Source organism: Argentina silus (assembly GCF_951799395.1).
Source record: "Argentina silus genome assembly, chromosome: 6".
Taxonomy (NCBI): domain Eukaryota; kingdom Metazoa; phylum Chordata; class Actinopteri; order Argentiniformes; family Argentinidae; genus Argentina; species Argentina silus.
The window spans coordinates 4093762-4119513 of NC_139660.1; the positions used below are offsets into that span (position 1 = coordinate 4093762).

The following is a 25752-nucleotide window of genomic DNA, read 5'->3' on the forward strand; positions in this document are numbered from 1 at the left end:
ATTATAGTTTTATTAACCCACAAAGAAAATACATATCTTTCTCACACACACACCCACAATCACAGCAGACACACACACACACACAGTGTCACCACTGGTTTTCATCTTGATCATGTTTAAGTCAATTGACACAAAATGAATACACAGACAAATCATTCTTATCATATGTGGGAGTTTATTGGTTCACCTTAACACAAAGAGACTACAGCAGCTCAGCCTTTATTTGGGTAGACTTCTCTGTTCTTTAAAGGGAATGTTGATAGCAAACAACTAGTTTTGTCTTGCTCATATAGTCCCCTTAAAACACTATATTACATCATACAGCTGGGGAATTGAGAATGAAGGAATTGGACAGGACCTTCGAAAAAACAATGAGCAATGAGAGTATATTTCATGTCACAAGCCAAACTCAGCAAGATTATCACTACAATTTACCAGAGAGAATTAAGACAAAGTGGGTAGCTTCTCTGAATTGCATCACATGACCTTTATGTCTATATTTCATGGGAGCCCCCTTCTTCTGAGCGTCATGACACCAAATAGAACCCCTTCCCCCAGTGTTAAATAATTTAAAACATTCAAAGATATCATTTTTGAATTGTATGAACTTATAATAGATAAAAATACAATACCATCAAAACTGTAGAATGATGAAGTTAAGTTTATACTTCATTTTAAAAAAAAACTATAAAAGAAAACAAGGACAATCAAGGAATGACAAGGGAGTTGTGTTTGTGTGTGAGTGTCCACAGATAAGGAAAAATGAAAATAAAAAAAGTATACATTCCTACTCATGCAAGACACAAATTTTAATTAGATACTCTGCACAGAAAATGTTAATGATTAGTACAATTCTTAATTACAAGAGACTTTATTTATTTCAGTTCCATTGATTCTCTTTCATTCAAATCAGACAAAAAGCATTTTCAGGAAAGAGGAAGGATATTTTCTGTTGATATTCCTGAAAGACAGTTTTCGACTGTGTCTAAATACGGGACCAAAGACGCTTATGGAACGGTCGGTTAGAGACCAGCATCATCGTCGACATTTGCAGGACAGCAATGAGGGTTAGTTGGGATACAAACAAAAACTACTGGAATCGGTAGTAACTTGCTACTACTACATCGTGCTGGACCAGGCAGTGAGACACATTGAGAGTAACTAAACAGCAAGTACCTCTGAGCAAGTCATAAAAGGAAGCCATTTAAAATGACCATTCATGTTCAACATTATTGTCAATGCACAGGATGTGGCAAGGCAGTTCTGAGAGGAGATAACACTGGAATAATCTCAGTTTATGTCTGTAGAACAGTGACACATACAATTTGAAAGTCAAAGTGGCAGAGGCGCAAGAGGCTTGGATGATATGACAGACAGACACACTTCTTATTGACAAGAGCAGTTGCTTTCTCAGGACGGGAAGGAGAAGCAACCAAGGAGCCACCTTGACTAATACTGATCGAAAAGAGAGATATATCAACCTTAGTGCCATCAACCACTGACCTCACAGAATAAAACGACCATACATCTAGAAGTCTTCCATTACCGTAGGCTATCCCAAACCAACTACAGAACACCGCCAAACGGGGAGATCGGCTGTTAGCTGCAATGAGTGATAGCTGGCCTTCATTTGCTACAGGTGAATAAAGAGAGACAGAGTTGGAGCAGACGACCTGCCGTACGACACCAAGTCACTCAGTCACTCGCTTCAGACGCCACGGTAGACGCGCCCGAGGCGGGAGAGGCCTGCCACAGCACACCAGATAACCAGGAAAATATCCTTCAACTGTTACAGCAAAGTCACAGAGACAAATCATACAACTGCAAAACCAGTACCCAAGTTCTACTTCCATGTCTATAATGGGAGACGGAGAGCAAGGGGAACGCGACAACGTCCTTCCCCTTCCAACGAAACTCTCCTGCGGTTTCGCAAACCACTCTTTTTCGGGGAGGGTGGATAGGTATGGGAAACACGGCCCGTTATGGCTACTCTTCCACCTGATCCTAGTAGGGTACCCGTCTGAAAACTGTTTGAAACGTCTACTCTTGAACTAACGCACCAGCTCAGGCATCTCAAATTCCTCGAGGGATTGATATGTTACCTGGACCGGGGCTCAAACTGCAGCTTAACACAGTTGGAACGCAGAGCAGCAACGCCAGGGGAGGCGGGTCTCCAATATCCACACAAGCACACTACTTATGTTAGTAGTGAATTCTAGTGAACATTCTAGTGAACACTAGAATGTTTGGCCATTACATCACTTCGTTCTCTGTGGCCTCAGCCTCCTCCAGGCAGAAGGGCAGGTCAGGAGTGAGCAGGTTAGAGTTGACATGTTTCCAGTTAGGGCCAGTCTGAGGAGTACGGTTAGTCAGTCACACATTCTACTACGGGAGCATAGAGGAGGGTACACACATACTGATGTTTAATGCAACGGGTTTGGTTGGGGGAGGGGGCAGGGGAGGAGAAAGGCGCAGACGGACTTCAGATAAATCAACAAAACAAAACTCAAAAAACAGTAAAAACACAACTCAACCAACAGCAACAACAACAACAAAAAAGTCCAGTTGTCAGATTACATTACATGACCGTCACAGACTGTAATGCCAATAGGAGAGTCGGTAGCAGGTACAGAGGCAGAGGCAGGGAGGAAGCCGGCGTTGTGACACCGGAGCTCAGCGGGCAGGCTGGAAGGGGAAGAGAGGCTTGAAAGCAGGAAGTGAAGAGTGAAAATGAAAGTGCACGGGTGTGAGAGCACACAGCAAATCTGTTAAAATCAACCGTGAGCGAAAGAGGACAAGGAGACCGCATGGGTGCAGTGAAGAAAGTAAGGGGAAGTGAAAGAGGGGAAATAAGGGGTATTGTGAATCTGAGGACTAATAAATAAGCTGAAACTGGGAGTGCCAGCAGCAGTGTTTACAACGTGATTATGTGTGTTTGTGTGTGTGTGTTTCAGCAAGGGGGGGGGGGGGGGGGGTTGAGCAAGGGGGGTGGGGGGGAGCGGGGGTGGGGGCGGGGGCATCAAGGGTCTGTCAGACACAATCAGCACTGAGAGAAGGTCTGCTTGATCTCATCCAGCACATTCCCAAGCAGCGACGGCTCGTCACATTTTGCGTCGATAGACACGGTCTGGTCGGCCTGGAGGAGAGAGGCAGGCAGAGGGACACGGTCAAACACGGCATGTTGCTCTGTTCCACAGTGAAGGGACCAATGAGAACTCAAAATCAACAAAACTAACTATGATTTTATTTTTTTCTCAAGTTGACTCCTGACACTCCTGGCCCCTTGCATAGGTGCAAATTAAGTTTAAGAGAGGCACAGACAGAGATTTCCCTGTCTCAATTTAATTACATTCTTTCTCATCCGTTTCTGATATCTGCATGCTTCTGTTAAGTACACGCCACTATGAGAGTCTAAAGTTGCAATAATTCAGGAGTCAACAGTATGTGGACATGAATACTTGGCTCTGAGGAGGAGAGAGGACACTCACAGTTTTGACCAGCAGACAGACGTGGTGGCCCTGGACAGACCTGCTGTACATGGAGGCACAGGAGTCGATCCTCTCCACAACTGGTAGACAGACACACACAGAGAGACAAGGGAACACAACCGTACGCTTGATGTTACCTCATATGGTAAAAAAAACAACCTGATTAACACTCATCTGGCTACAGAGATATAAGCTCTAAATCTACGGCATGTTTCTACCTCATTATAACTTCACTCCATCACAGTGTTTGCCGTTTCTCCTGTCCCCCCCTCCTCCACTCTTGCCCGCCCCCCTCTACCTCTACCCCCACTCCACTCCTGTCCCCTCCTCCACTCCTGCCCTGTCCCCTCTACCTCTACCCCCCCTCCACTCCTGCCCTGTCCCCTCTACCTCTACCCCCCCTCCACTCCTGCCCTGTCCCCTCTACCTCTACCCCCCCTCCACTCCTGCCCCCCCCCCCCTCCACTCCTGCCCTGTCCCCTCTACCTCTACCCCCCCTCCACTCCTGTCCCCCCCTCCACTCCTGCCCTGTCCCCTCTACCTCTACCCCCCCTCCACTCCTGCCCCCCCCCTCCTCCACTCCTGCCCTGTCCCCTCTACCTCTACCCCCCCTCCACTCCTGCCCCCCCCCTCCTCCACTCCTGCCCTGTCCCCTCTACCTCTACCCCCCCTCCACTCCTGCCCCCCCCCCTCCTCCACTCCTGCCCTGTCCCCTCTACCTCTACCCCCCCTCCACTCCTGCCCCCCCCCTCCTCCACTCCTGCCCTGTCCCCTCTACCTCTACCCCCCCTCCACTCCTGCCCCCCCCCCTCCTCCACTCCTGCCCTGTCCCCTCTACCTCTACCCCCCCTCCACTCCTGCCCCCCCCCCTCCTCCACTCCTGTCACTCCCGCCCCCCCGCTCCCGCCCCCCTGTCTTGGTGTACCTGAGAAGTGGTGATGGAAGCAGATCCTGGCCAGCAGGTGGTGGAAAGGCTGGATGATTCCCTCCAGCTTCACAGAGCTCGACTTCAGGTCTCCGGACTCAAGCAGCTTCGCATACGCATCACTGCAAACAACAACAACAACAACAACAACAAATCACATTAACCATGCATGACACAGCAGGTCACAGACATCATCATCACCACCATCATCATCATCATCATCATCATCAGTCGAGGTTACACTGTCCTAATCTAACAGATCAAAATATACAGTTAAATGAAGTTTCTTTTCAGTGAATAGCAGTACAAGGGGAATGAGGTTCCCCTTTGGGACAGAGGGCAACACTGACCTGTAACAGGGAGTGGTGATCAGGTACGAGGAGCAGGTAAAGTGCAGTTTGAAGTCCAGTTTCTCATGAGTGGACGAGTCATCGGTCTGTGGGAGAACCATATAGCAAGACCAGGTGAATAACGCGCTCGGAGAAATGAGACGTCAGTTCAAGCCTTGCCAGTGGTCCTGTCTGGTTTAGCTGGTAGAGCATGGTGGCAACAACGCCAAGGTTGTGAGTCTTTTATGTTTTATAATCATAATAATAATAATAATAATAATATTATTATAATAAAAGAAACAAGCCTGAAGACAGAGCCAGCTAAGATCATGTACTGGGCACTGGAAATATTATGTTTTATAATCATAATAACAATAACAATAACAATAACAATATTATTATTATAATAAAAGAAACAAGCCTGAAGACAGAGCCTGCTGGGATCATATACTGGGCACTGGAAATATTATGTTTTATAATAATAATAATAATAATAATAAATTATTATTATTATTATTATTATTATAAAAGAAACAAGCCTGAAGACAGAGCCAGAAATGTGATGTAGACAAACCTTGACTATGAAGGTGAGTGTTCCCTTCAGTTTCTGGGGCATCACGATGCTCTGCACAGCGAAGACGAAGCGTGCCTCGTTTGACACCCCTGGAGAACAAGAGAACGCAACTCACACCTTAAATTAGGTGTCCCAACACAACTCACACCTTAATCAGTCAGAATACGTCTAAAGGGTTACTTCAGATGAGAAACCGGGCTACAGCTTGAAAGAGTTTTCATGTCTGTGCTAGTTTCCATAACAGACACATCTGTAAAAGACTCAAGAGAGAGAGAGAGAATCAGTAACAACACATCTGAAGACTTGGAACTCACCGGGTGGCAGTTGGAAGGGCACGGTAAGGCTGTCATGTGGGCCGGCTCCTTCTGGCCGCTGCAGTTTGGAGTTGAGGGAATCCAGGACGTTGAACTCCATGGACTTCAGGAAGCTGTCGCTCTTATTCTCAAAGATCACGGAGACCACCACCTGACTGCCGTCCTGAAGGTTGCCCTGGATGTCACACACCTGGGGAGGGGAGGGGAGGACGGGCGGGAGGGAGGGAGGGAGGGAGGGAGGGAGGTCAGTATAATGTGAAGATAAGAGTCACATCTCTCTCTCTCTCTCTCTGCATGCGGAAGAACATCACAGCAAACCCCCCTCAACCACCCCAACCAAACCCAACCCAACCACCTCAACCACCCCAACCACCCCAACCAAACCCAACCACCTCAACCACCCCAACCCAACCCAACCCAACCACCTCAACCACGGTTAATTATAGACCAGCAGAAGCATTGATTGGAGTGGACAACAGTTAACCGGAGAGACAGGAAGAGTCAGAAGGCGCCCCTGGCTTATTGTATTGCACATTGTGTCGTCACAGGTCCAGATACATTTCATACCATAGCAGCTTGGTTATTGCTGAGCAGTTAGCTAAGCCAGGGGACACAGTCTGAGGGACACAGTCTGAGGGACACAGGCACACAACAACACATCTAGGAGATTAGATTCCCCCGCCAAGTCTTATCCTGCCATTCCCAGAACCTCAGCCAGTACCTGATCAGCATCCTCCTTCATCTTTAAAGAGGGAGACAGAAGGGGAATGGAGAGGTCCTCATACAGGATACATCAAGTGGGAATGTCGGTTTGTTCTTGTTTTATATACATCGATGTTAAAAATGATCAACCCAACGGCACTACGATGAACCGTTTTGGGGATACCCACCGGTAAGAAAAGTTGATTATATTAATGCTTCACCCTATCAACTCTTTGATTCTGTCCCTATCACACTCACCATCTTGATGTAGGAGTTTTCAGCCAGCAGGCCGTAGTTGGACATGGGCTGAAACAAGAGAAGAGACACAGAGACAGAGTCTGGTCAGTTCACACCTGTCACTTAATATGCTAACTAGGCAACCAGACCCTGGTCTGGTCCAGCTTATGCATACTGAAAGCAGGCAGTGAATGTATGCAGACTGTTGCAGGTCACTGGGTGCAAGTGAAAATGTTTTAGGAGAAACTGTAGGGGAAGCGTTCCAGGCGGCTGACAACATTGTAGTCGTATTGCAGAAGTTAGCCTGTCGACCGTGCGCTTGGGTATCAGGTTGCAATATCATATGACGCATTTAGCTTGTATGTTAAACACTCATCAGGGCGTTTTGAGATATGGTTACGGTCTGCAATGTAGTCTGCTTGGAAGGCAGTCGATGGTCCAATCGGACCGTCTCTCTAAAGAGTAGCGCTGCCACTGACCGGCAGAGGCTCCTCCTCCTCCACGGTGCCGTTCTGCACCGACTCGTCTCCGGCCCCGTCGCTGTGGTGATGATGATGGTGGTGGTGCTTCTTCTTCTTCTTCTTCTCCTTCTCCTCCTTCTCCTTTTTCTGCTTCTTCTTCTTGTGCTTGGAGGACTTCTGAAAAAAGAAAGACAGAAAAGAGGGAGAGGGGGGGGGGGGGGGGGGGAAAGGGAGGTGAAGAGAAGGTTGGCGAATCAGGGAGTGACCTCACCCATGAAAAAAAAGGAGTCTGTAACCGAGAATCCTCGAGCAACAGGTAGGTTTCTGTCTCATGATGACTGCATCATCAGCGGTGACTCACCGTCTCCTCCGGCTCTGTGTCTTTCGCCTCCTCGGGCTCCGAGTCTGGAGCTGCGCCCGACGCCACGGCCGCCTCGGGGGTGGAGGCAGGGGGGGCCGCCGCCGCCGCTACTGCTGCCTCCTGTAAAACACACACACACACACACACGCACCACAACCAAGCACACACACACACACCACAACCGAGCACACACGCATACACACACACACACACGTTTAGGAAAAAAACACCATTCAAACGCGAAACGCACATTGCAATTTGGTGCTGTATAATACAGCTAGTAGTAGTAAGAGAGGTCAGTTGTTAACCCAGTGCAGTTCCCCAAGACCCAAAAGCTGAGAGTGTTCCAGACGGGACTGCGTGAGAAGTCAAGTTGTGGAGTTGTGCACTACTCATCATACAGCCTATCTCCTGGGGGCAGACAGTTCAGGTGATGAAAACAGAAACCCTCAACCTTGTAGAACTCGTATCTCAGTGTTGTATAAATACAGATTCTGCTTGGAAAGGCAAAATCAAGTACTTTAAGGAGGGTGTGTGTGTTGGGGTGTGTGTGTGTGTGTGTGTGGGGGGGGGGGGCTAGGACACACTGCACTTTATCATCCAGTTTGTCTGTCTGAGTTCAAAGTGAATAGTCCGATATAGTCATACTCCACACCTCTGCTCTTAACAGCTGCTCTGAGCTAGAATAGCAGTCTGAAGTCACACACACACACTGAGTATGTGGGCATGCTGACACACAGGGGGGTCATACACATACTTAGACATACAAGCACACACACACTTAGTGTAGTCATGCTAACAAAGCATGTGGTCTAAACACACTGTAGTCACTCACACACACACACACACACACACACACACACACACACACACACACACACACACACACACACACAGTGTGTGTTACTATAGTGGCAGTGGAACAGCAGGAACTGTCACAGCAAGATGCCAGGGAATCTGAGGCCCCTTGAGCTTGACAACAACAACTGTGACCTCACCACCGACCGACCGACCGACACACACACACACACACACACACACACACAGCGAGCAAAACAAAAGCAGAGACTGAGCACCAACACTGAGAAACACACACACACACACACACACAGACACACACACACACACACACACGAAGAACAACAGAAAAACAGGCCAAGAATGAGAGGGAGTTAGGTGACCTGTGAAAGAGAGGAAGTCATGTCAGGGTGAGACGAGAGAGGAGTGATAGAGAGAGAAAGAAAGAAAGAAAGAAAGAAAGAAAGAAAGAAAGAAGGAAAGAAAAGCACGTGGTGAGGAGTGCGAGAAGAAAGGATGCATGTGCAAGTGCTGTAAGAACAAACAAATTAGACAAAGTAGGGAGTGAGCGAGAGAGAGAGAGAGAGAGAGAGAGAGAGAGAGGAACTCAACCTTAGGGTTAGAGGGCACTGGTGCATTTGAGAGCCAGAAATCCAGGTCCGAAGCCTAGAACAGGGAGGGGGAGGGGGGCAAGGAGGTGGGGGCAGACAGGTTAAACACTTTAGTGCAACCTCTATTCATGAAGATGTATACAGAGTTTATACCGTTCTATTTCATGAATAAATCAAGTATTTTTGAAAGCCTACACACACACACAACAACAACCTTGGAGGAGATACTGATACTCGATTTGATCATTATTGCTGAATAGATGGGGGGGAGGGGAGGGGGGGGGGTTTGAAAAAAGCAATGAAAATGTTGCGTAAATGAAAATGATTCAAGTGTTTGCTTGACAGCTTGAACTTTATCTAATCGTATCAACAACTCTATCCAATCAAAGCATGATAATCTTCTGAGACAAGTTTCAAGATCAGAGAAAATGTTGTTCGTTACTATCAGTACTGTCTGATGATTACCACCACTGAGTGGAAACAAACAGCCTATACAATATCATGACAGTGTGTGGAAATCCTGTCTCTTAGGAAGAAAAAGTAAGGCCCTCCCTTTGTGATGTCATACCTCTGTGGGGGAGGAGGCAGGGGGAGGGGCTGCCACCTCATTGGCCTCTGCTGATTGGACAGGTTCCTCTGGCTGACCGCCCATGAGATCCTCCCCTCCATCGTGTTTGTGTTTCTTTTTCTTCTTCTCCTCTTTGCTCTTCTACAACAACAGAAAAACAACAACAACAAATCACTCCCCCACATCAACAAGATCAGAGGCATCATATACAGTACAGTTCAATAGTATCCCAATCAAGCCTCGTAGGGCCTTCACCTTCCGGTCCTTGTCCTTATCCTTCTTCTTCTCTTTCTTCTCCTTGCTGCTCTTCTTCTTGGGTTCCAGAGGGGCGACCTCCCCGTCTCCGTCCTCTACGGGGCTCTTGAGGACCTCCGTAGGGCGGTGTGTCCTGACCGGCAGCTTCTCGCTGTCCGCCAGGGGCCTGGAGCCACAGAGAGGAGACACACATACACTAATCAGCCACAGTGCTAGCTTGGGAGTGTGCCAGGATGTTCTGGTCAAGCCAGAGTCATGGGCTGCGTCTTAGTAATCTTCACTAGCTTCCTTTCCTTGCCTCCTTTTCTGAATGATTACCACAGATCTGGTAGGAAACTCATCTGATTCCTTCCAACAATCATCGGGTAATGAAGGAAAGGAGATGAGGAGAGGAGGTTAGGTAGCGAGACGAAGTGAGACGAAGCCCTCCACTCTATTCCAAATGCAGTGTTTTCAGCAAACTTCCAGAGCACTGACTGAAGCCATTCCTCAGGCACAGCTGGGAGCACTGTAAGCAGATCTCTCAACAAATAGCTTGGCAAATACCCCAGTGGAGCCTAGGGCCTGTTTTCCCCCCCAATTCCCAATCTTGACTCTGCTGGTGTTCCCGGCAGCTTGCACTACTGTAGTCAACCAGGAAGTTGCATAAGATCCATGGTGGACTTATAAAACAGTTGTCCAGGAGTAGCACTGGTGACTTCTGACTTGAGAACATCAGCACTGTTCCACTGGGAGCTTAACTCTCCTTTTGTCAAAATGGACGCCTGCCTGCCATGGACAGGGACATACTAACAAGGTTTTGTATGGAGGGAATACTGATTTTCTCAAGTGAGCGTTGAGAGGTTTCAAAATGAGGTCGGGTTAGGGAAGGGAGGAAGATACTGTTCTGTAAGTCCAAACAGGGCTCAATCCGCAAAGTCACGACATGCCCAAACGGAGAGAGGGAGAGAGCGGGAGAGAGAGAAAACCAGGCACACAGATGAGGAGAAAGAGTAAAGCTATGTTAGTGGGAGAGGGTCGGCAATGGAACTGCAGAGAGAGAGGGAGAGAGAGAGAGAGAGAGAGAGAGGGAGAGGGAGAGATAGAGAGGGAGAGCAGCACAGCAGTCAATCTAGAGAGTCCAGGCCCAAAGGGGCTCTTCTGAGGCTGAGGTAGGTACTCACCTGTGCCCGGCCTTTGCCACCAAGCTGCCCGGACGAGGGGGGGCAGAGAGGTGTGTGTGTGCGCATAAAAGAGAGGGAGAAAGAGGTAGAGAGGGGGGGGGGGGGAGAGAAAGAGAGAGAGAAGAGGGAGAGAACCACAGAGCAGAGACCAGTGAGAGGGAGTGAGTGGGGACGGAGAGGGCCAGGAGAGCCACAGCCTCCATCACTGCAGCCAGGAAGCTTCTACTACACCACCACAACCACCACCACCACATAGAAGATACCACAAGCACAGCTAGATCATAATCTTTACAACATCAACTCCTGATCCCTATAGCTCGGTGTTCCACAACTCCAGTCCTTGGGCACATTGGCATTCCGGCCTAGCACAAACACAACTACACAATAAAACGACGTACTCTACTCCAGCCAATAACACACCTGATGAAACTAACCAAGGCACTTGATCATTCGCAGATTAGCGGATTAGGCTCAGGTGTGCGAGGGCTGGGCTACAGCAACAATGTGAGACCCTGAGGAGGCCCCAGGACCAGAGTTGAGAAACCCTGCTTTAGTTAGTCCAAGGACTCACTTGTCCAGGTCGATGTCCAGGGCTTTGTGGGGGTCGTTGGGGTCTTTGTCATCGTCATCACTGGGTAAGGCATTCTGACAGAGGGAGAGGGGGTACAGCGTCAGATACAGTGTAAATATGACCTTCACAATTACAATCCAACGACGACTAATTGCTGGTCTGTACAGCCGTTATCCGCATCATCCGTCGAGTTAAGAGGCCAAATTAAGAGCAATATAGATTAAAAAGATTTCAAGATTTCAGGAAACGTTAAAAAGGTCCTCTCTCATTTTTAGCAGACAAAATATCATATATATATATATATATATATATATATATATATATATATATATATATATATATATATATATATAATAATAATAATAATAAATGCCATTTAGCTGACGCTTTTATCCAAAGCGACTTACATTGCAGTGAGTGCATACATTTTTCAGTATATATGGTCCCAGCGGGATTCGAACCCCCAACCGAAGCACTGTTAGCTCCATGCTCTACCAACGGAGCCACAGAGGACCACATATGGTGCCTAAATATCTGTGGTGCCTTTAGGTTCACAGCTGGTGGAGGAGACCGGTGCTGGCCTACCTCTGGCATCTCCTCGGTGACGATGTCCACCATGTGTGCGGGGGTGATGTCCTCCTCGCTCTCGGGACCGGAGTCCTGCCTCCTCCCCCGGCCCCGCTTCTCCCGCTTCTTCTTCTTCTCCTTCTTCCTCTTGTCTGCCTTGTCCTTCTGACGACGCTCCTCCTCCAGCTTCACATACTGGTCTGACATCGGCATCCCTGGGAGAGGAGAGGAGACAGCAGGGAGGAGAGATAGAGGACGGGAGGAGACAGCACAGGTGAGAGAGAGGCAGGGAGGAGAGAGAGAGAGAAGGACAGCAAGAGAGAGAGCAGGGAGGAGAGAGAGAGCAGGGAGGAGAGAGAGAGGAAGGGAGGAGACAGAGGAAGGGAGGAGAGAGAGAGCAGGGAGGAGAGAGAGCAGGGGAGAAAGAGAAAGACAGCAAGGGAGAGAGCAGGGAGGAGAGAGAGAGGAAGGGAGGAGACAGAGGAAGGGAGGAGAGAGAGAGAAAGGGAAGAGAGAGAGAGAAAGGGAGGAGAGAGAGCAGGGGAGAAAGAGAGAGAAAGACAGCAAGAGAGAGCAAGGAGGAGTGAGAGAGGAAGCGAGGAGAGAGAGGAAGGGAGGAGAGAGAGAGGAAGGGAGACAGAAATGGAAAGAACAAGTGCGTGGGACAAAGAGAGAGCGAAAAATAAAGAGAGGGTGAGTAATATATTATTATATTATTAGTATGAGTAATACTATACATATGCAGTGACGATCATGACATTATCAATGCTGAAGGTTGAAAGTAGCGGTTCAGATCTACTGGCCAGATGAGACAGGACTGACCTGGGACTTTGAGAGGCACACTGAGGTCAATCTGCACCACAGGGATGTGCTCCACACCAACGCCGTCCTGGTAAACCTGCACACGCACACGCACAGTAACGGTCAAGTCCACATATAGCCCAGCAGGGTCTGAGGCCTCTAATTGATGGGACCAGTGACACACTAGTGTTGGTAGTGCAGTTGCCATATGGCTGGTCTCAACTCCGGTCCTGAAACAGAATTCTATCACACTGTACCTTCTGAGAGGACGGGGAGGCCTTGATGTAGAAGGGGTTGTTGGCCTGCTCCTGCTTCCTGACTTCTCTCCGCTGGGTGGGGGGAATATTAGGACAGAGTTAATCAAATGAACGTGTTCTGGTTGAAGAGAGGTTGGAGACTGTCGCTAGGAATGACGAACGCAGACTCCGCTAATCCTGTTTGCCTTTATTGCATACTAGTGCCCCCCCTCCCTGCCAGCAGATCAACGTACCCTGGCCAGCTCCTTCTCATCCACCTCCGGCTGCCGGGGGCGAATGTGTTTGGGCTCCTCCCTGGAAAACACGGCTTTGGGCTTCTCATCCTCAGACTCGTTGTCTGAGGGCGGCTCGTTGATCCAGGCGTCCAGGTCCAGCCTGAGAACACAGCAACGATGATGTCACATTCTCATTCTCTAATTCTGCATTCTACGGCATTTCCTACAGTGCATACAGCGCCATCACGTGAAGTCATTTGCACTGTACACAACATTCGCATGACGCATTGTGTACAACTGCTCTTTTTTTTTTCTCAGCGTCTGTAATTCTGAATTGTTAAATATAGTAGACATCGATCTACTATTATACAAACTAATGTCGGGGACACACCAGAAGCCTCATTCAACAGTGCTAAATTGAGGAATGTGAGGAGGAGGAGGAGGAGGAGGAGGAGGAAGAGGAGAGAGCAGGCTAAACTCACCCTTCCGGGACAGGCACTTTCTTCTGCGCCTTGGGGGCCACAGGGTTGAGCTCCCCAGAGAACAGAGCGTTCACCTCATCTGCCACCTCCACCTCCTTCTGCTGCAGCTTCTGGATGTACTTGACCAGCTGGAGGATGCAGGAGGCCTGGGGAGGGAGGGCAGAGGGAGGGAGGGAGGGCAGAGGGAGGGAGGGCAGAGGGAGGGAGGGAGGGCAGAGGGAGGGAGGGCAGAGGGAGGGAGGGAGGGCAGAGGGAGGGAGGGAGGGCAGAGGGAGGGAGGGAGGGAGGGAGGGAGGGCAGAGGGAGGGAGGGCAGAGGGAGGGAGGGAGGGCAGAGGGAGGGAGGGAGGGAGGGAGGGAGGGGGGGAGGGCAGAGGGAGGGAGGGCAGAGGGAGGGGGGGAGGGCAGAGGGAGGGGGGGAGGGCAGAGGGAGGGAGGGAGGGCAGAGGGAGGGAGGGAGGGAGGGCAGAGGGAGGGAGGGAGGGCAGAGGGAGGGAGGGAGGGCAGAGGGAGGGAGGGAGGGAGGGCAGAGGGAGGGAGGGAGGGAGGGAGGGAGGGAGGGAGGGAGGGAGGGAGGGCAGAGGGAGGGAGGGAGGGCAGAGGGAGGGAGGGCAGAGGGAGGGAGGGCAGAGGGAGGGAGGGAGGGCAGAGGGAGGGAGGGCAGAGGGAGGGAGGGAGGGCAGAGGGAGGGAGGGAGGGAGGGAGGGAGGGAGGGCAGAGGGAGGGAGGGAGGGCAGAGGGAGGGAGGGAGGGCAGAGGGAGGGAGGGCAGAGGGAGGGAGGGAGGGAGGGAGGGAGGGCAGAGGGAGGGAGGGAGGGCAGAGGGAGGGAGGGAGGGCAGAGGGAGGGAGGGCAGAGGGAGGGAGGGAGGGAGGGAGGGAGGGAGGGCAGAGGGAGGGAGGGAGGGCAGAGGGAGGGAGGGCAGAGGGAGGGAGGGAGGGCAGAGGGAGGGAGGGAGGGAGGGAGGGAGGGAGGGAGGGCAGAGGGAGGGAGGGCAGAGGGAGGGAGGGAGGGAGGGAGGGCAGAGGGAGGGAGGGAGGGAGGGAGACTGGATCAGGTTCAAGGCGGTTTTGCTGATATGACATCCTGGTGCTGATCTATTGCTGATATACGACATGCAGCAGACGGGTGCAGGATATGATTCATGTCATATGAAGTGATGGGAGGACACTCCCCACACTCTACAGATGCTCCAAGAGACTTTCAAACTTTTTGTTTACTTTTCTATAAAATACCTTGAATTGAAACACTGTTAAACATTTTTTTAAAACATCTAGAACGTCGACCTTCTTTTCAGATACTGGAATAGACCGATTGAGGGCAGATGTGGGTGGAAAGGTAAGATCGATGAGATGGTGCGTGTGTGTGTGTGACTCACCCTCTCCTGCACCTCCAGGTTGGCGCTCTGGACGAACAGAGGCAGCCTGTCAATGAGCAGTTGACTGGTCTCCTGGGCTGTCTGGCTGTCTGGCGCCCCCTCGTGGCCACGCAGAACAGTAGCAAACAGCTTGGCAGCGTTCTGTACGTACACGGCCTGGATGTGGCCGGGCAGGGTGGCCACCTTGGGCCGCAGCATGGCCTCCAGGGTGGCCATGGGGTCCTCCAGGTGCCTGGGTGGGGGGAGAGAGAGAGGAGGGGGATAGGGAGGATGAAGGTCGGGGATTGGTCTGCTGAGGCTGAGCGGACAAGGAGCCATTTTGAAAAAACTGCCAGATCAAAAACTGATGTGTTTCGAGGGTGTATTCAATAGGGGTGACCATCAGAACAAGAATATATATATATATTCTTGTTATATATATATATATATATATATATATATATATATATATATAAATAAATCAATAACAAACCGCACAATGATTATAAGTCTACAAATCAGAAGCAATCCATTATTGTGCGTGTGTGTGAGTGTGTGTGTGTGTGAGTGCGTATGAGTATGTGTGTGTGTGAGTGTGAGTATGAGTGTGTGTGTGTGTGTGCATCCAGGACTGAAGACATACTCGGAGAACTCCCCGCAGATCCAGGCGGCGGCGTAGAGCACCTCACAGATGCCGTTGCGCTGCGTGTTGCCCGTCAGCAGATGGGCGTTGTCCAGCAGCATGGCCATCTGCGCCACAGCGAAGGCTCGGATGGCCTTCACACGGATGGCCACGTCCAGCATCTGGGAGGCGATCAGGTGGCCGTGCCGCGTGCCCTCCAGACGGGTCAGCTCCACCAGGATACTGATGTACCTGAGAGGGAGACACACGCACACAGTCAGACTGACAGAGGTGTGGCTGGCGCGCGCACACACACACACACACACACACACACACACACACACACACACACACACACACACACACACACACACACACACACACACACACACACACACAAACAAACAAACAAACACACACACTATGGCTCAGTTGGTAGAGCATGGCGCTAACAACGCTTAACCCACAACCTAAGCGTTGTTAGCGCCATGCTCTACCAACTGAGGCACAGAGGACCATATATGCACCGTATATATGCACCACATCAGGTGTATGGAGGCTGGCTGGTTCTGTACTGACCACTCAAAGTTGGTGATGTACTGGTAGTTGCTCTGGCTGCAGATGTCGATGATCTTGGTGAGCAGCTCGTCCCTGTAGGTGGTCCCCTCAGCCTTGTCCACGTGCAGCATCAGCTTCTTCACGATCTCCATCAGGTTCTTCTTGGACACCTAGGAGCACACAAACACAGTCCGAGTTCAACTTCCAAGACTTTATTGTCTATTTATATATTTTTCACTTTTACTTTATGTCAGATATGGGAAGGTAGGACGTAGAAATGTGTCTTTGGATTCTATTTAACTTAAAGTTTTTAGTTTTTTTTCCTGATATATGACATTCTGGTGCTGCACAATGTTATCGCACAATGATTCAAGTCTGAAAATCGCCATTTAGGTCAAAGAATGTGTATTTTGGGCGATAATATTTTCTTAGCTCCTCCTGAAACGGTTTCCCCATGTACCGTGACGTACGACATTTCATGCAGCCACAGAGCTCCGAAATCTGACGTGAACAGCCAGTTTGTGAAGCCCAGAGTTATATATAACCCGACTGTGTCAAACAACCTTTCAAAACACATTTTATTTTGAATTCCTCCGAGCTATATCCGGCATTTTCCGGCATTCCCAAATAGCTCCGTGACTGACTAACGTCACCAATCAGGGCTTCCGTGTTTTTCTTTTTGTTTGTTTGTTTGTTTTTTCCAAGGAAAGACAGGAAGCTTGTGTGGGCCTTTTTACAGGCTTAATCACAGTCACATAGAAATGATTCAGAAACCTCTCAGGGCATAGCAATGTAACTGTGGCTAATCAGCGGGGTATTACACAAACATCTGAACCATGCCTTTGCTTGGCCTCCACACTCTAGGTACATATGGGTGTGGTGAAGACTTTGGGTGTTGGTGTGCAAGTGTGACTCAAATCAAATCGAAGGCGTTTCCGTCACATCATATCTTCCCGTCCTGATTTCAACGACCGTTCAATGACCGCTAATGACCGAGATACGTACCATGCCGTACAGCAGGTCCAGAGCCCGCAGTCGGATGGACTCATCCTTGTCATCCAGACACTGGAGGATGAGGTCCTTGTGGGACTGCACAGACTTGGGATGGGTCTTCAGGATCTTGGACATGGCCAGCAGGCCCAGGTACTTCACTAGAGAACACACACGCAGCACACTCAGTGGCCCTGGCTGGTACTGCACACACACGAGGGCTGGCTGCTCTGCTTCCCTGTGCACTACTACAGCCTCTAGTCTACACTACGGAGAATGCACTACTAGCCATACAAGACACTGCCTTTATGATGTACACTGGACTGTGGACATCAGTACATTATGATGACTGATGTACAGATGATCCACTTACTTTAGACAAATGTACTTGTTGTAAGGCGCTTTGGATAAAAGTGTCTGCTAAGGGTCAAAAATATAAATGTAAATGTAAATGTACACCTCTCTGCCTTTTGGCCACTAGAGGCCGTCTCTGATCAGTGAAGCCTCCCGGAAATGTTGAATCTATGTCTGCGTCTCCATGCTTCTCTCCACTACCTTATTTCACACACACTGACCTTCCTTACACATGACCTTACAGACTTATGGTTGTGGGTGGTGTAGTCATTCTGAATGCCATGGCCAGTTTCACATTATATAGTCACATATATCTATATTAACAGGCTAGTTAGTACACACTGTAGGCCAAACTGACTGACTGACTGACTGCATCCTGATATCATACTGTAACATGCATTTCATTGCTTATTTATTACTACAAATTAAAACACAAAAGGAAAGGAAAAGACACAGACAAACACAGAACGATGGAGAAGACAAACACATACACAGGACAACATACACGCATGGAAGTTTTGTTTTTTTTGGACAATTTGAGTCCTAGGCAACTCCTGCCGCGAGCGTAACAACAGGATGCTGAATCATGGGAAATATAATTTTCCATCCGCTACACAGATCATTGTTGTTACCTCAGGCGCAGGTTAATGCTTCTCAGGTTTATGGATCAATAAGAGAGAGCGTGACCTTGGGTGTGAAATGCAGTCACTTCACAGGTCTGGATTCCTCACAGCTGCTATAGGGAGAGGAGCAGGTCAGGGGCAGTCAGCTGACAATGAGGTCTGAAGCACGCTGAGGAGTGTCAGCGGTAGCAGGTAAAGGCCAATGAAACTAGCACAGGTGTAAGTAGTGTCAATGGGCTGTATAATAAATATAAATAAATAATAATAATAATAAATATAACGTAGCAAAGAAAAAGCGTAGCATCTCAAAATGATCCAGAGGATCCGTCATTAGGACTCAAATGAAAAACAAAACCTAGAAGCCCAGAGGTCTACCATCTAATCTACGACACATCACATCACAAGCTACGCACAGTGGGGTCGGGATAACTCGAATCACCAGCTGCATCATTGTCTACTGAATAACTCTCCAATAGAATATATGGAAACCAATCAGAGGTTTACATGGTAAGTGGATGTACAAATCACACCCTACCTCATGACAATGACGGGACAATAGTGGCTGTGTGGAGAGGCATTTTAGATGGCCCTCTAATTGAGACCGTGGCCAGAAGAACTTCGAGCTATCCAGAGTTTTGGGATCTAGATTGTTGTCAGCTAAATGGGTGGACTGTTACGCTACTCAGAAACACGCAGACAATGAGAGAATGACACACTGCAGGCATTGACAGAGGGCTCACAGTTCTGGTCCGAGTCTTCGATCAGGATTCGCAGTTTCTGCACACAGAGCTGAGGGAGAGAGAGAGAGAGAGAGGAATAGAGAAAAAGGGAGGGAAGGAGTGGGAGGGAGGGAGGGTGAGAGAGTGGAGGAAAATGTCATTACCATCCCTGTAAACCTTTCCACACCAGCTCCTGTCTTAGCATTTGAAAACAGTCGGTTCATTCAGTGTCTCGAAAGAACAACATGAGCAAACGTGACGATACAGTTGATACGTTTCATGCACTTAGGGCCTGAGATAATACATTTTATTCACAATTTCACTAGCCTGTTTGACCTGTAGGGGCCCATCTATTGAAAAGTGGTTGGGACAGACTTATGCATGATTAAAACAAGATGTAAAACATGCATCATCAAACTAGAGCGTAAAGAGTTAACATCCAGCCACAGGAGAGAAGGTGGACCGGGCCATTGAAACTAACCTGAATACTAGCACTGTGATTGGGCATCCCAGACGACAAGGAAATCAACACTGCAACAGAGGACAGATACAGTCAGATCCTATACACCAATGACTCCTTAAAACCTGGAAACTTGCCAATGGACACAAACACATTCAGCTGCAATCTCAAGGTCCTGTGGTATGTTTTGCTGCATCAGGTAAACAAAAACCCTCTCCATAAATCACAGTAAATAAGTCATGTTGGGCGTAGTAAGAAGAAGAATGTTGTTGTTTTTTTATGAGCTTGATAAGTGAGGCAGGAACAACTGGGCTAGTTCTCACAATAAATCTTCAGTTACAACCGGGAGCTGTAAAAGGGTGCGAGATACACCTGGTAACCCAGTGCAAAGGGTAGCCCACAACCTGGATATTTATCTACAAGAGGGAACATGTGAGGAGACCAGTACTGACCTGCAATCACAGTGTTGACACATTCATACAGAAGAGACATAGCAGAGGTACTGTGGAGAGAGAGGAGGAGAGGGAGGGAGGAGGAGAGGGAGAGAGGAGAAGAGGGAGAGAGGAGATTATTATTTTCATCACACAACTTTGTCTGTGATACAGTACAGATGCAACTGGGGTGAGATCTCCCTTGGGTGTCTCACCTGTGGATGAGGTTGGTTAGAGGCTCGATCAGCTTCTTCCCCAAGCGTGGCTCCAGGGGCGTCAGGGCGCCAAACTGAAAAACACACAACACTGTTACACACAGACAATTTTTCAACCGTAGCCCTGATGGGACACCAGCTCTCCATTTCGTGATGCACTGATGCACAACACTTCCTGTTCAGGGCTCTTAGTGGCGTAGCATGCTAATGTGCATACCACATAATCGCAAGGTTCCTGATTTGATTCCGACCCTCGACACGTCTTGCATGTCATCCCTCCTCTCTCTCTACCATCCCGCCTGTCAATCTCTGCTGCCTCTATCCCAATAAAGCAGAAATGCCCTAAAAACATATTGAAAAAGGAAAAAAAAGAACACTTCCTGTTCACTCACCAACTTGATGATCTTGATGAGGACCCAGTTGTTGGTGGAGGAGGTCATGAGCTTGAAGAACAGGGGGGCCAGAGACAGGTAGTTCTTAGGGTTTCTCCTGGCCAGCTCACAGATGACATTGACAGCTGCTGACTGCACACCTGGTCGGGTGGGGAGGGGGGAGGGGGGAGGGGGGACACAGGGGAGAGAGAGCATGTAGATCAGCATCATCCACGCGAAGGCTCATCAAACTCAAAAACAGCAGCACTACTCTACGCCTCCAGTGAAGGAATTATTATTTGAAGTGTTGAATATGACAAACAGTAATGGAAGCATGAAAAAAAAAAAAAAAAAAAAGAGGAATCTCTTATTCTAATTTTCTTTGTACTGCATTATGCCACATTCCCCTCTCATCAGAGACAGAGTATGTAGTCGGTTCCCTCCCTCCCTCCCTCCCTCACCAGGGTCAGGATCCTCCAGTTTCTCCTTCAGCCTGGGGAAAGCTGGGCGCAGTGACTCGGGGTACTTCAGGAACACCTTGTACATGATCAGCACTGCCTTCTTTCTGATGTACGGCTTTGTGTGTGACATCTACAGCAAAACACAAGAGGTCGAGAGAGTGATGAGACAGAGAGAGAGAGAGGGAGAGGGAGAAAGAGAGAGAGAGAGAGAGAGAGAGGATCTGCAGATAGAGAGAGAGAGTCTTGACTGTCAATTATGTGACTTACCAGAGTCATGATGTCATTGGCCAGGTCTCGGGCAAGGTCAGGGGTCACAAAGCAGGAGAGCCCAGTGAGAGCAACGCCGGTGTCATACTGGCTAGGACTGCTGAGATCCTGAGAGGCGAAGAGAGAGAGAGAGAGAGAGAGAGAGAGAGAGAGAGAGAGAGGGAGAGCAAAAGAGAGAGAGAGAGAGAGAGAACAACAGGTCTCAGACACTAGTCTTAAATCACCACAGACAGGCAGGCCATGTGGCGAAAAGCATCACTGACCTTTCGGATCTGATTGGTTGTCAGCATGATGACATCAGTGCTCTCATGAAAGCACTGGGAGGCAGCCAGGTAGCCAATTCTCTGTTGGCAAGAGGAACAGAGCATGTCAATCATCTGACCTCAACCAAGCTGTAGTTCATAGTTAAGACGTCCCCCCCCCCCCCTCCCCCCCACACACACACACACACAGAAGAGACATCATCCATCAAATTCTCCATCTCACACCTTGTATGTGAACTTGGAGGAGCTCATGACTTCAACGATGTTGAAAGCGGCCCAGCTGACGTCATAGCCCAGCATCTGCAACTGTTAACACACACGGAGAAAGGGACAGAGTGAGACATCAGACCGTCCCCTGTGGACAGAGAGAGCTCCACAGACTAAATGCATGAGCAAAGAGCTCTTATACCCAAGTGTAAAAGCTCATGTAGGCACGGACATGGCTATATTTATCAAATGGCGCCTTAGTGTTTTTATAGGAGATCCCTGTGTGTGTCTGTCTCTCTGTGAGGAGAGTGAGGGGCTTTGCACGCTACAGGGCTGATCCGCAGCACACTGTGCTGGTGCAGATATTCTATTTTGACATCGTCTTTTCCAGCACTGTTTCAGCAACTATGGTGGATGCTTAACCAGGCTAGCGCAGCCCAGATCAGCTCGGCTCGGCTCTCAGATGTAAATTGGGGTTAAGTGAAGGGTCCTGGTCTTACGTAGGTAAGCTTGCAGACAGCATTGGCCTTGACAGCGATGTTGTCCTGCTTGAGCTCCTGCTTGATCTCATCGATGCAGGTGGAGATGTACTTTGCCTGAGGGGGAACACAGAGAAACCAGAGGGCACATCAGACAGTGTGCAATGACAGCAGCCCACATGATACTCAGGGATTAGTTTCAGCCACAGTTGGGACTCAGTGAAGCAGTGGCCTACGTACTGGGTCTAGGTGTGTCTGATGTCACTGAAGAATGTGAAACAAGAAGAAGGTGACTGACTGATCATTATGAATGACATACCATTGACTGTATCATTATGAATGACATAACATTGACTGTATCATTATGAATGACATACCATTGACTGTATCATTATGAATGACATAACATTGACTGTATCATTATGAATGACATAACATTGACTGTATCATTATGAATGACATAACATTTGCCAAGCTGTATGTTTTATTCCAAGTCAAGGCCTAAATCTCTGGAATCAAGGGTAAACGAAAATAAAGCTTCAGATGAGAATGGTGTTCACAGTAGGCCTAAGCCCGAGACATATTCTAATGGGTTATCTAACGCAGTGTATTGCTTGTGCACCAACGACGACACTGATTAAAAACCTTCATGCATTCTGCTGGAGAAAATCTTAGTTGAGCTTCAGATAGAGCAGACAATCAATGGTGAAATAGAACCACGCACACACACACACACACACACACACACACACACACACACACACACACACACACACACACACACACACACACACACACACACACACACACACCTCCATAGTGCAAGTGTGCTGGTCATGTGTCTCCAGTCATGAGACAGCAGCACAGTGACAGGAGGTGGGGGGGGGGGGGGGGGAAATTGCATTCTGCATATTAGACTTCTGCTCTAAAGGAGGAAGGCTGGAAGGTAGGCAGAGGGAGACACAGGATCACCAGACCTCCACCATGCTTTTCTACTGCATTCTGGTTCAAAGGCTGATTCAGTTCCCATAACTGGAATAGTTGTCCCAGAGCCAAGCCCTGCATTCTGCACACACAGCAGCTTCTGCCGGAGGTATGGGGAGACAGTGGCGTGTGGAGACCTTCTCAGACAGAGACACACCAATATAGGTGGTGTGATATTCTCCCCATGAGAGAGGGAATATACCTAGTAAGCTTCACAGTCAGTTACACCTAGGCCTATACTGATACGATATATAGTTGGCAAAACAGTATCCCCCTTATGTAAATTATATAGTTTGCCATCAGACCTTTTTGGATTTTGGCCCGTCTGTACACTAGGGAGAGCCTGAGAGGATGGGGCTGTTAGCCAAGCCTATATCCCTCAGCACACACACACACACACACACACACACACACACACACACACACACACACACACACACACACACACACACACACACACACACACACACACACACACACACACACACACACACCACACCACACACACACACACACACCACACACACACCACACACACACAATATGAGAAAAGCAAATAGAGAGAGGCCATGAGAAACTGTGGGCAGGCCGTGAACGAGTGGAACACACAATTAATATTTCAGTGAGCTGTCAACTGTTGGCTGGGCAACCTACACCTTACCCTGGAAAGCAGGGTAGGGTTACACACAGGGAACAGGACCGGTCCATAGCCTGATCAGAAGATCACGGACTAGTACACTCATGACAAACCATTAAGCTAAAGCAGAGTGACCAGCGGTACTCTGTTGACACCACAGCAGTGGCTCAACATGATAATATTCAGATGTCTAAAAATGGTGAGGCGGAGTAAAATCTAGATGCCACATCTTGGCCTCGATTCTCATTCAAACTGTGAGGAGGATGCATGCAGGCTGGCTGCTCTCAGCCGAATCTCTAGTACCACGATATCCACACGTCCATATGTCATTCTAACAACAGTGCCCTCTATTGGGCCATAACCCCTTCAGATGCTGCTGATTCTGTGATGATCTTATTGTCTGCCCTCATCTGCACACATCTTTGGTGACATCATCTTTCCACAAAGACGTGGTCCTCTGTGGCTCAGTTGGTAGAGCACGGCGCTAACAACGCTTGGGTTGTGGGTTTGATTCCCGCTGGGACCATATATACTGAAATGTATGCACTCACTGCAATGTAAGTCGCTTTGGATAAAAGCGTCAGTTAAATGGCTTATTATTAAGATGTGACATTGTGGAAATAGGGCGCACTTCCTATCTAAGGAGCAGTCATCTTGAATAAGCAATCAATAGATAACCTAAAAACCTATTCTAAACAAGTGTGATTTAGTGAACTGAATGCTCAAGCTTTCCACGCTTACATTTACTAATACAATGGAAATAACATGAGCTTGGTCAACATTGCTAGCTAATAAACGGTCATACTGAAGGTATGGTTATCAATTGTAGGCTAGACTACATTGTGAACAGGGGGATTCTGTCAAGGGTCAGGGACCCACAAGAATGGCATTCTTGAGCACAATGTGGTGATGGTCACAGGTGAAATTGGATGTTCATGACAAGCGAGGCACTAGCTTCATAACAAGGGCCTCTGTCTGAGAAGAAGTGCCGGTGATGAGCAGCATCCCTCCTTCCACACAAATGCAACGTTGTCCCTGGCACATTGTTTATGCTGAAGATAGATGGAGACTTCAGACTAGACGGAGAGAAAAACGTCGTCTACTCCTTGAAAGCACGTCCCTCTTATTCTGAGGACTTGGTTACTGCAAAGAGAACACACCATTATCAAATATTACGGTTATACGTATAGCTAATCCTCATTCTTGGAGCTAAGTTAGCTAACTGATGCCGTTAGCTTCGGGCCAGCGACGATTTGACAGCTCCGCGCATCATCATCCTCGTCATCGTCGCCGATAGCAAAACTGCCCACCAAAAAGTTGAATGATTTGTGAACGTAAAATAGTATTGTTGGGGCTCGTATGAACTACTTGATGATTATTACTTTACACATGGGAGGGGGTATCTGGGTAGCTAGCTAGCTGCCATGAACCGAGGGCAGGTATCAAGCTAATTAGCAAGCTGAAATAGCCTCATGCAAGGTACTGTAGCTGTGCTAGCTCGCTAGCGCCAGCTTTCAATTCTGCCGAATGTTAGCTACCCCGCCGACCAGCTACTGGGCTAGCTTGCTAGCGGTATTTGGAATAGAAATGTGTGTTGTTAGCTGCTAGAAATTAAAGATGACGTTCTGACAATGTAAATAAGACATTTCCGAAAACACAGCTAATCGTCTTACCTCATCTTCCTTGTGATTCCTAATGCCACGTACTAAATCTTGAAGGTTTTTATCGAACATCCGATCGATGCTCCCTTTAACAATCTTCAAAGCCATGGCTGGCTGTCACTTTTCTGTCCTGCAGGACCAAGCGCCTGTCAGACGTGTTTTACGCTCTAACCGGTCCGCCAGACAGACAGTCTCTCATCCACCCGGGTACCGTCTTTGCGGGATCCGCAAATGTTGACTAATCCCCGGCCAGAGGAAGGCGAGGCCAGATGGGGCGTCCTGTGCTGAGCAAAGACACTGGCAGTGGATCAGTCTAGGAAATGGCTGACAAAATGGCGTCCAAGTCAGCTGACTGATTGTATGATTTGGGATTCTCATGTGGGAATGAATCAATGAATGTAAAGGTCGGTGCGCAG

At 48.7% G+C, this 25752-nt stretch overlaps 2 protein-coding genes across 6 annotated transcripts in view; one reads left to right on the forward strand and one right to left on the reverse strand.

Annotated features, from left to right (window-relative positions):
• Positions 1-25752, forward strand: part of gna15.1 (guanine nucleotide binding protein (G protein), alpha 15 (Gq class), tandem duplicate 1) — a 159539-nt gene that overhangs the window by 62854 nt on the left and 70933 nt on the right. The gene's annotated exons all lie outside the window — the stretch shown is intronic.
• Positions 156-25650, reverse strand: ap3d1 (adaptor related protein complex 3 subunit delta 1). Of its 5 annotated transcripts, XM_083671090.1 has the most exons (35): positions 25349-25650; positions 22076-22171; positions 21594-21674; positions 21369-21449; positions 21106-21213; positions 20839-20968; positions 20399-20538; positions 20007-20080; positions 19813-19862; positions 19382-19431; positions 18922-18970; positions 17220-17365; positions 16236-16384; positions 15678-15908; positions 15056-15287; positions 13680-13825; positions 13216-13357; positions 12983-13054; positions 12747-12822; positions 11943-12139; positions 11358-11431; positions 10787-10810; positions 9624-9789; positions 9369-9509; positions 8802-8855; positions 7392-7511; positions 7049-7207; positions 6591-6638; positions 6352-6372; positions 5631-5820; positions 5317-5405; positions 4764-4849; positions 4414-4535; positions 3489-3568; positions 156-3136 (listed from the first exon to the last, which is right to left on the reverse strand). In XM_083671090.1, exons 1-35 carry the CDS (start codon positions 25442-25444, stop codon positions 3041-3043), a joined length of 3816 nt encoding a protein of 1271 aa, XP_083527216.1. In that variant the 5' UTR covers positions 25445-25650; the 3' UTR covers positions 156-3040. The 5 variants fall into 5 exon arrangements, with proteins under 5 accessions (XP_083527216.1, XP_083527218.1, XP_083527219.1 ...); XM_083671092.1 differs by lacking the exon at positions 10787-10810; XM_083671093.1 differs by lacking the exon at positions 8802-8855.

Excerpts from the sequence above, each read along its gene's own strand:
- ap3d1 (XM_083671090.1), bottom strand. The coding sequence starts at position 25,444 with ATGGCTTTGAAGATTGTTAAAGGGAGCATCGATCGGATGTTCGATAAA. Across the intron at positions 18,971-19,381 it reads ATCACAGTGCTAGTATTCAG|CTCTGTGTGCAGAAACTGCG; the intron begins GTTAGTTTCAAT and ends TCTCTCCCTCAG. Across the intron at positions 5,821-6,351 it reads TGAAGGAGGATGCTGATCAG|GTGTGTGACATCCAGGGCAA; the intron begins GTACTGGCTGAG and ends TCCCCTCCCCAG.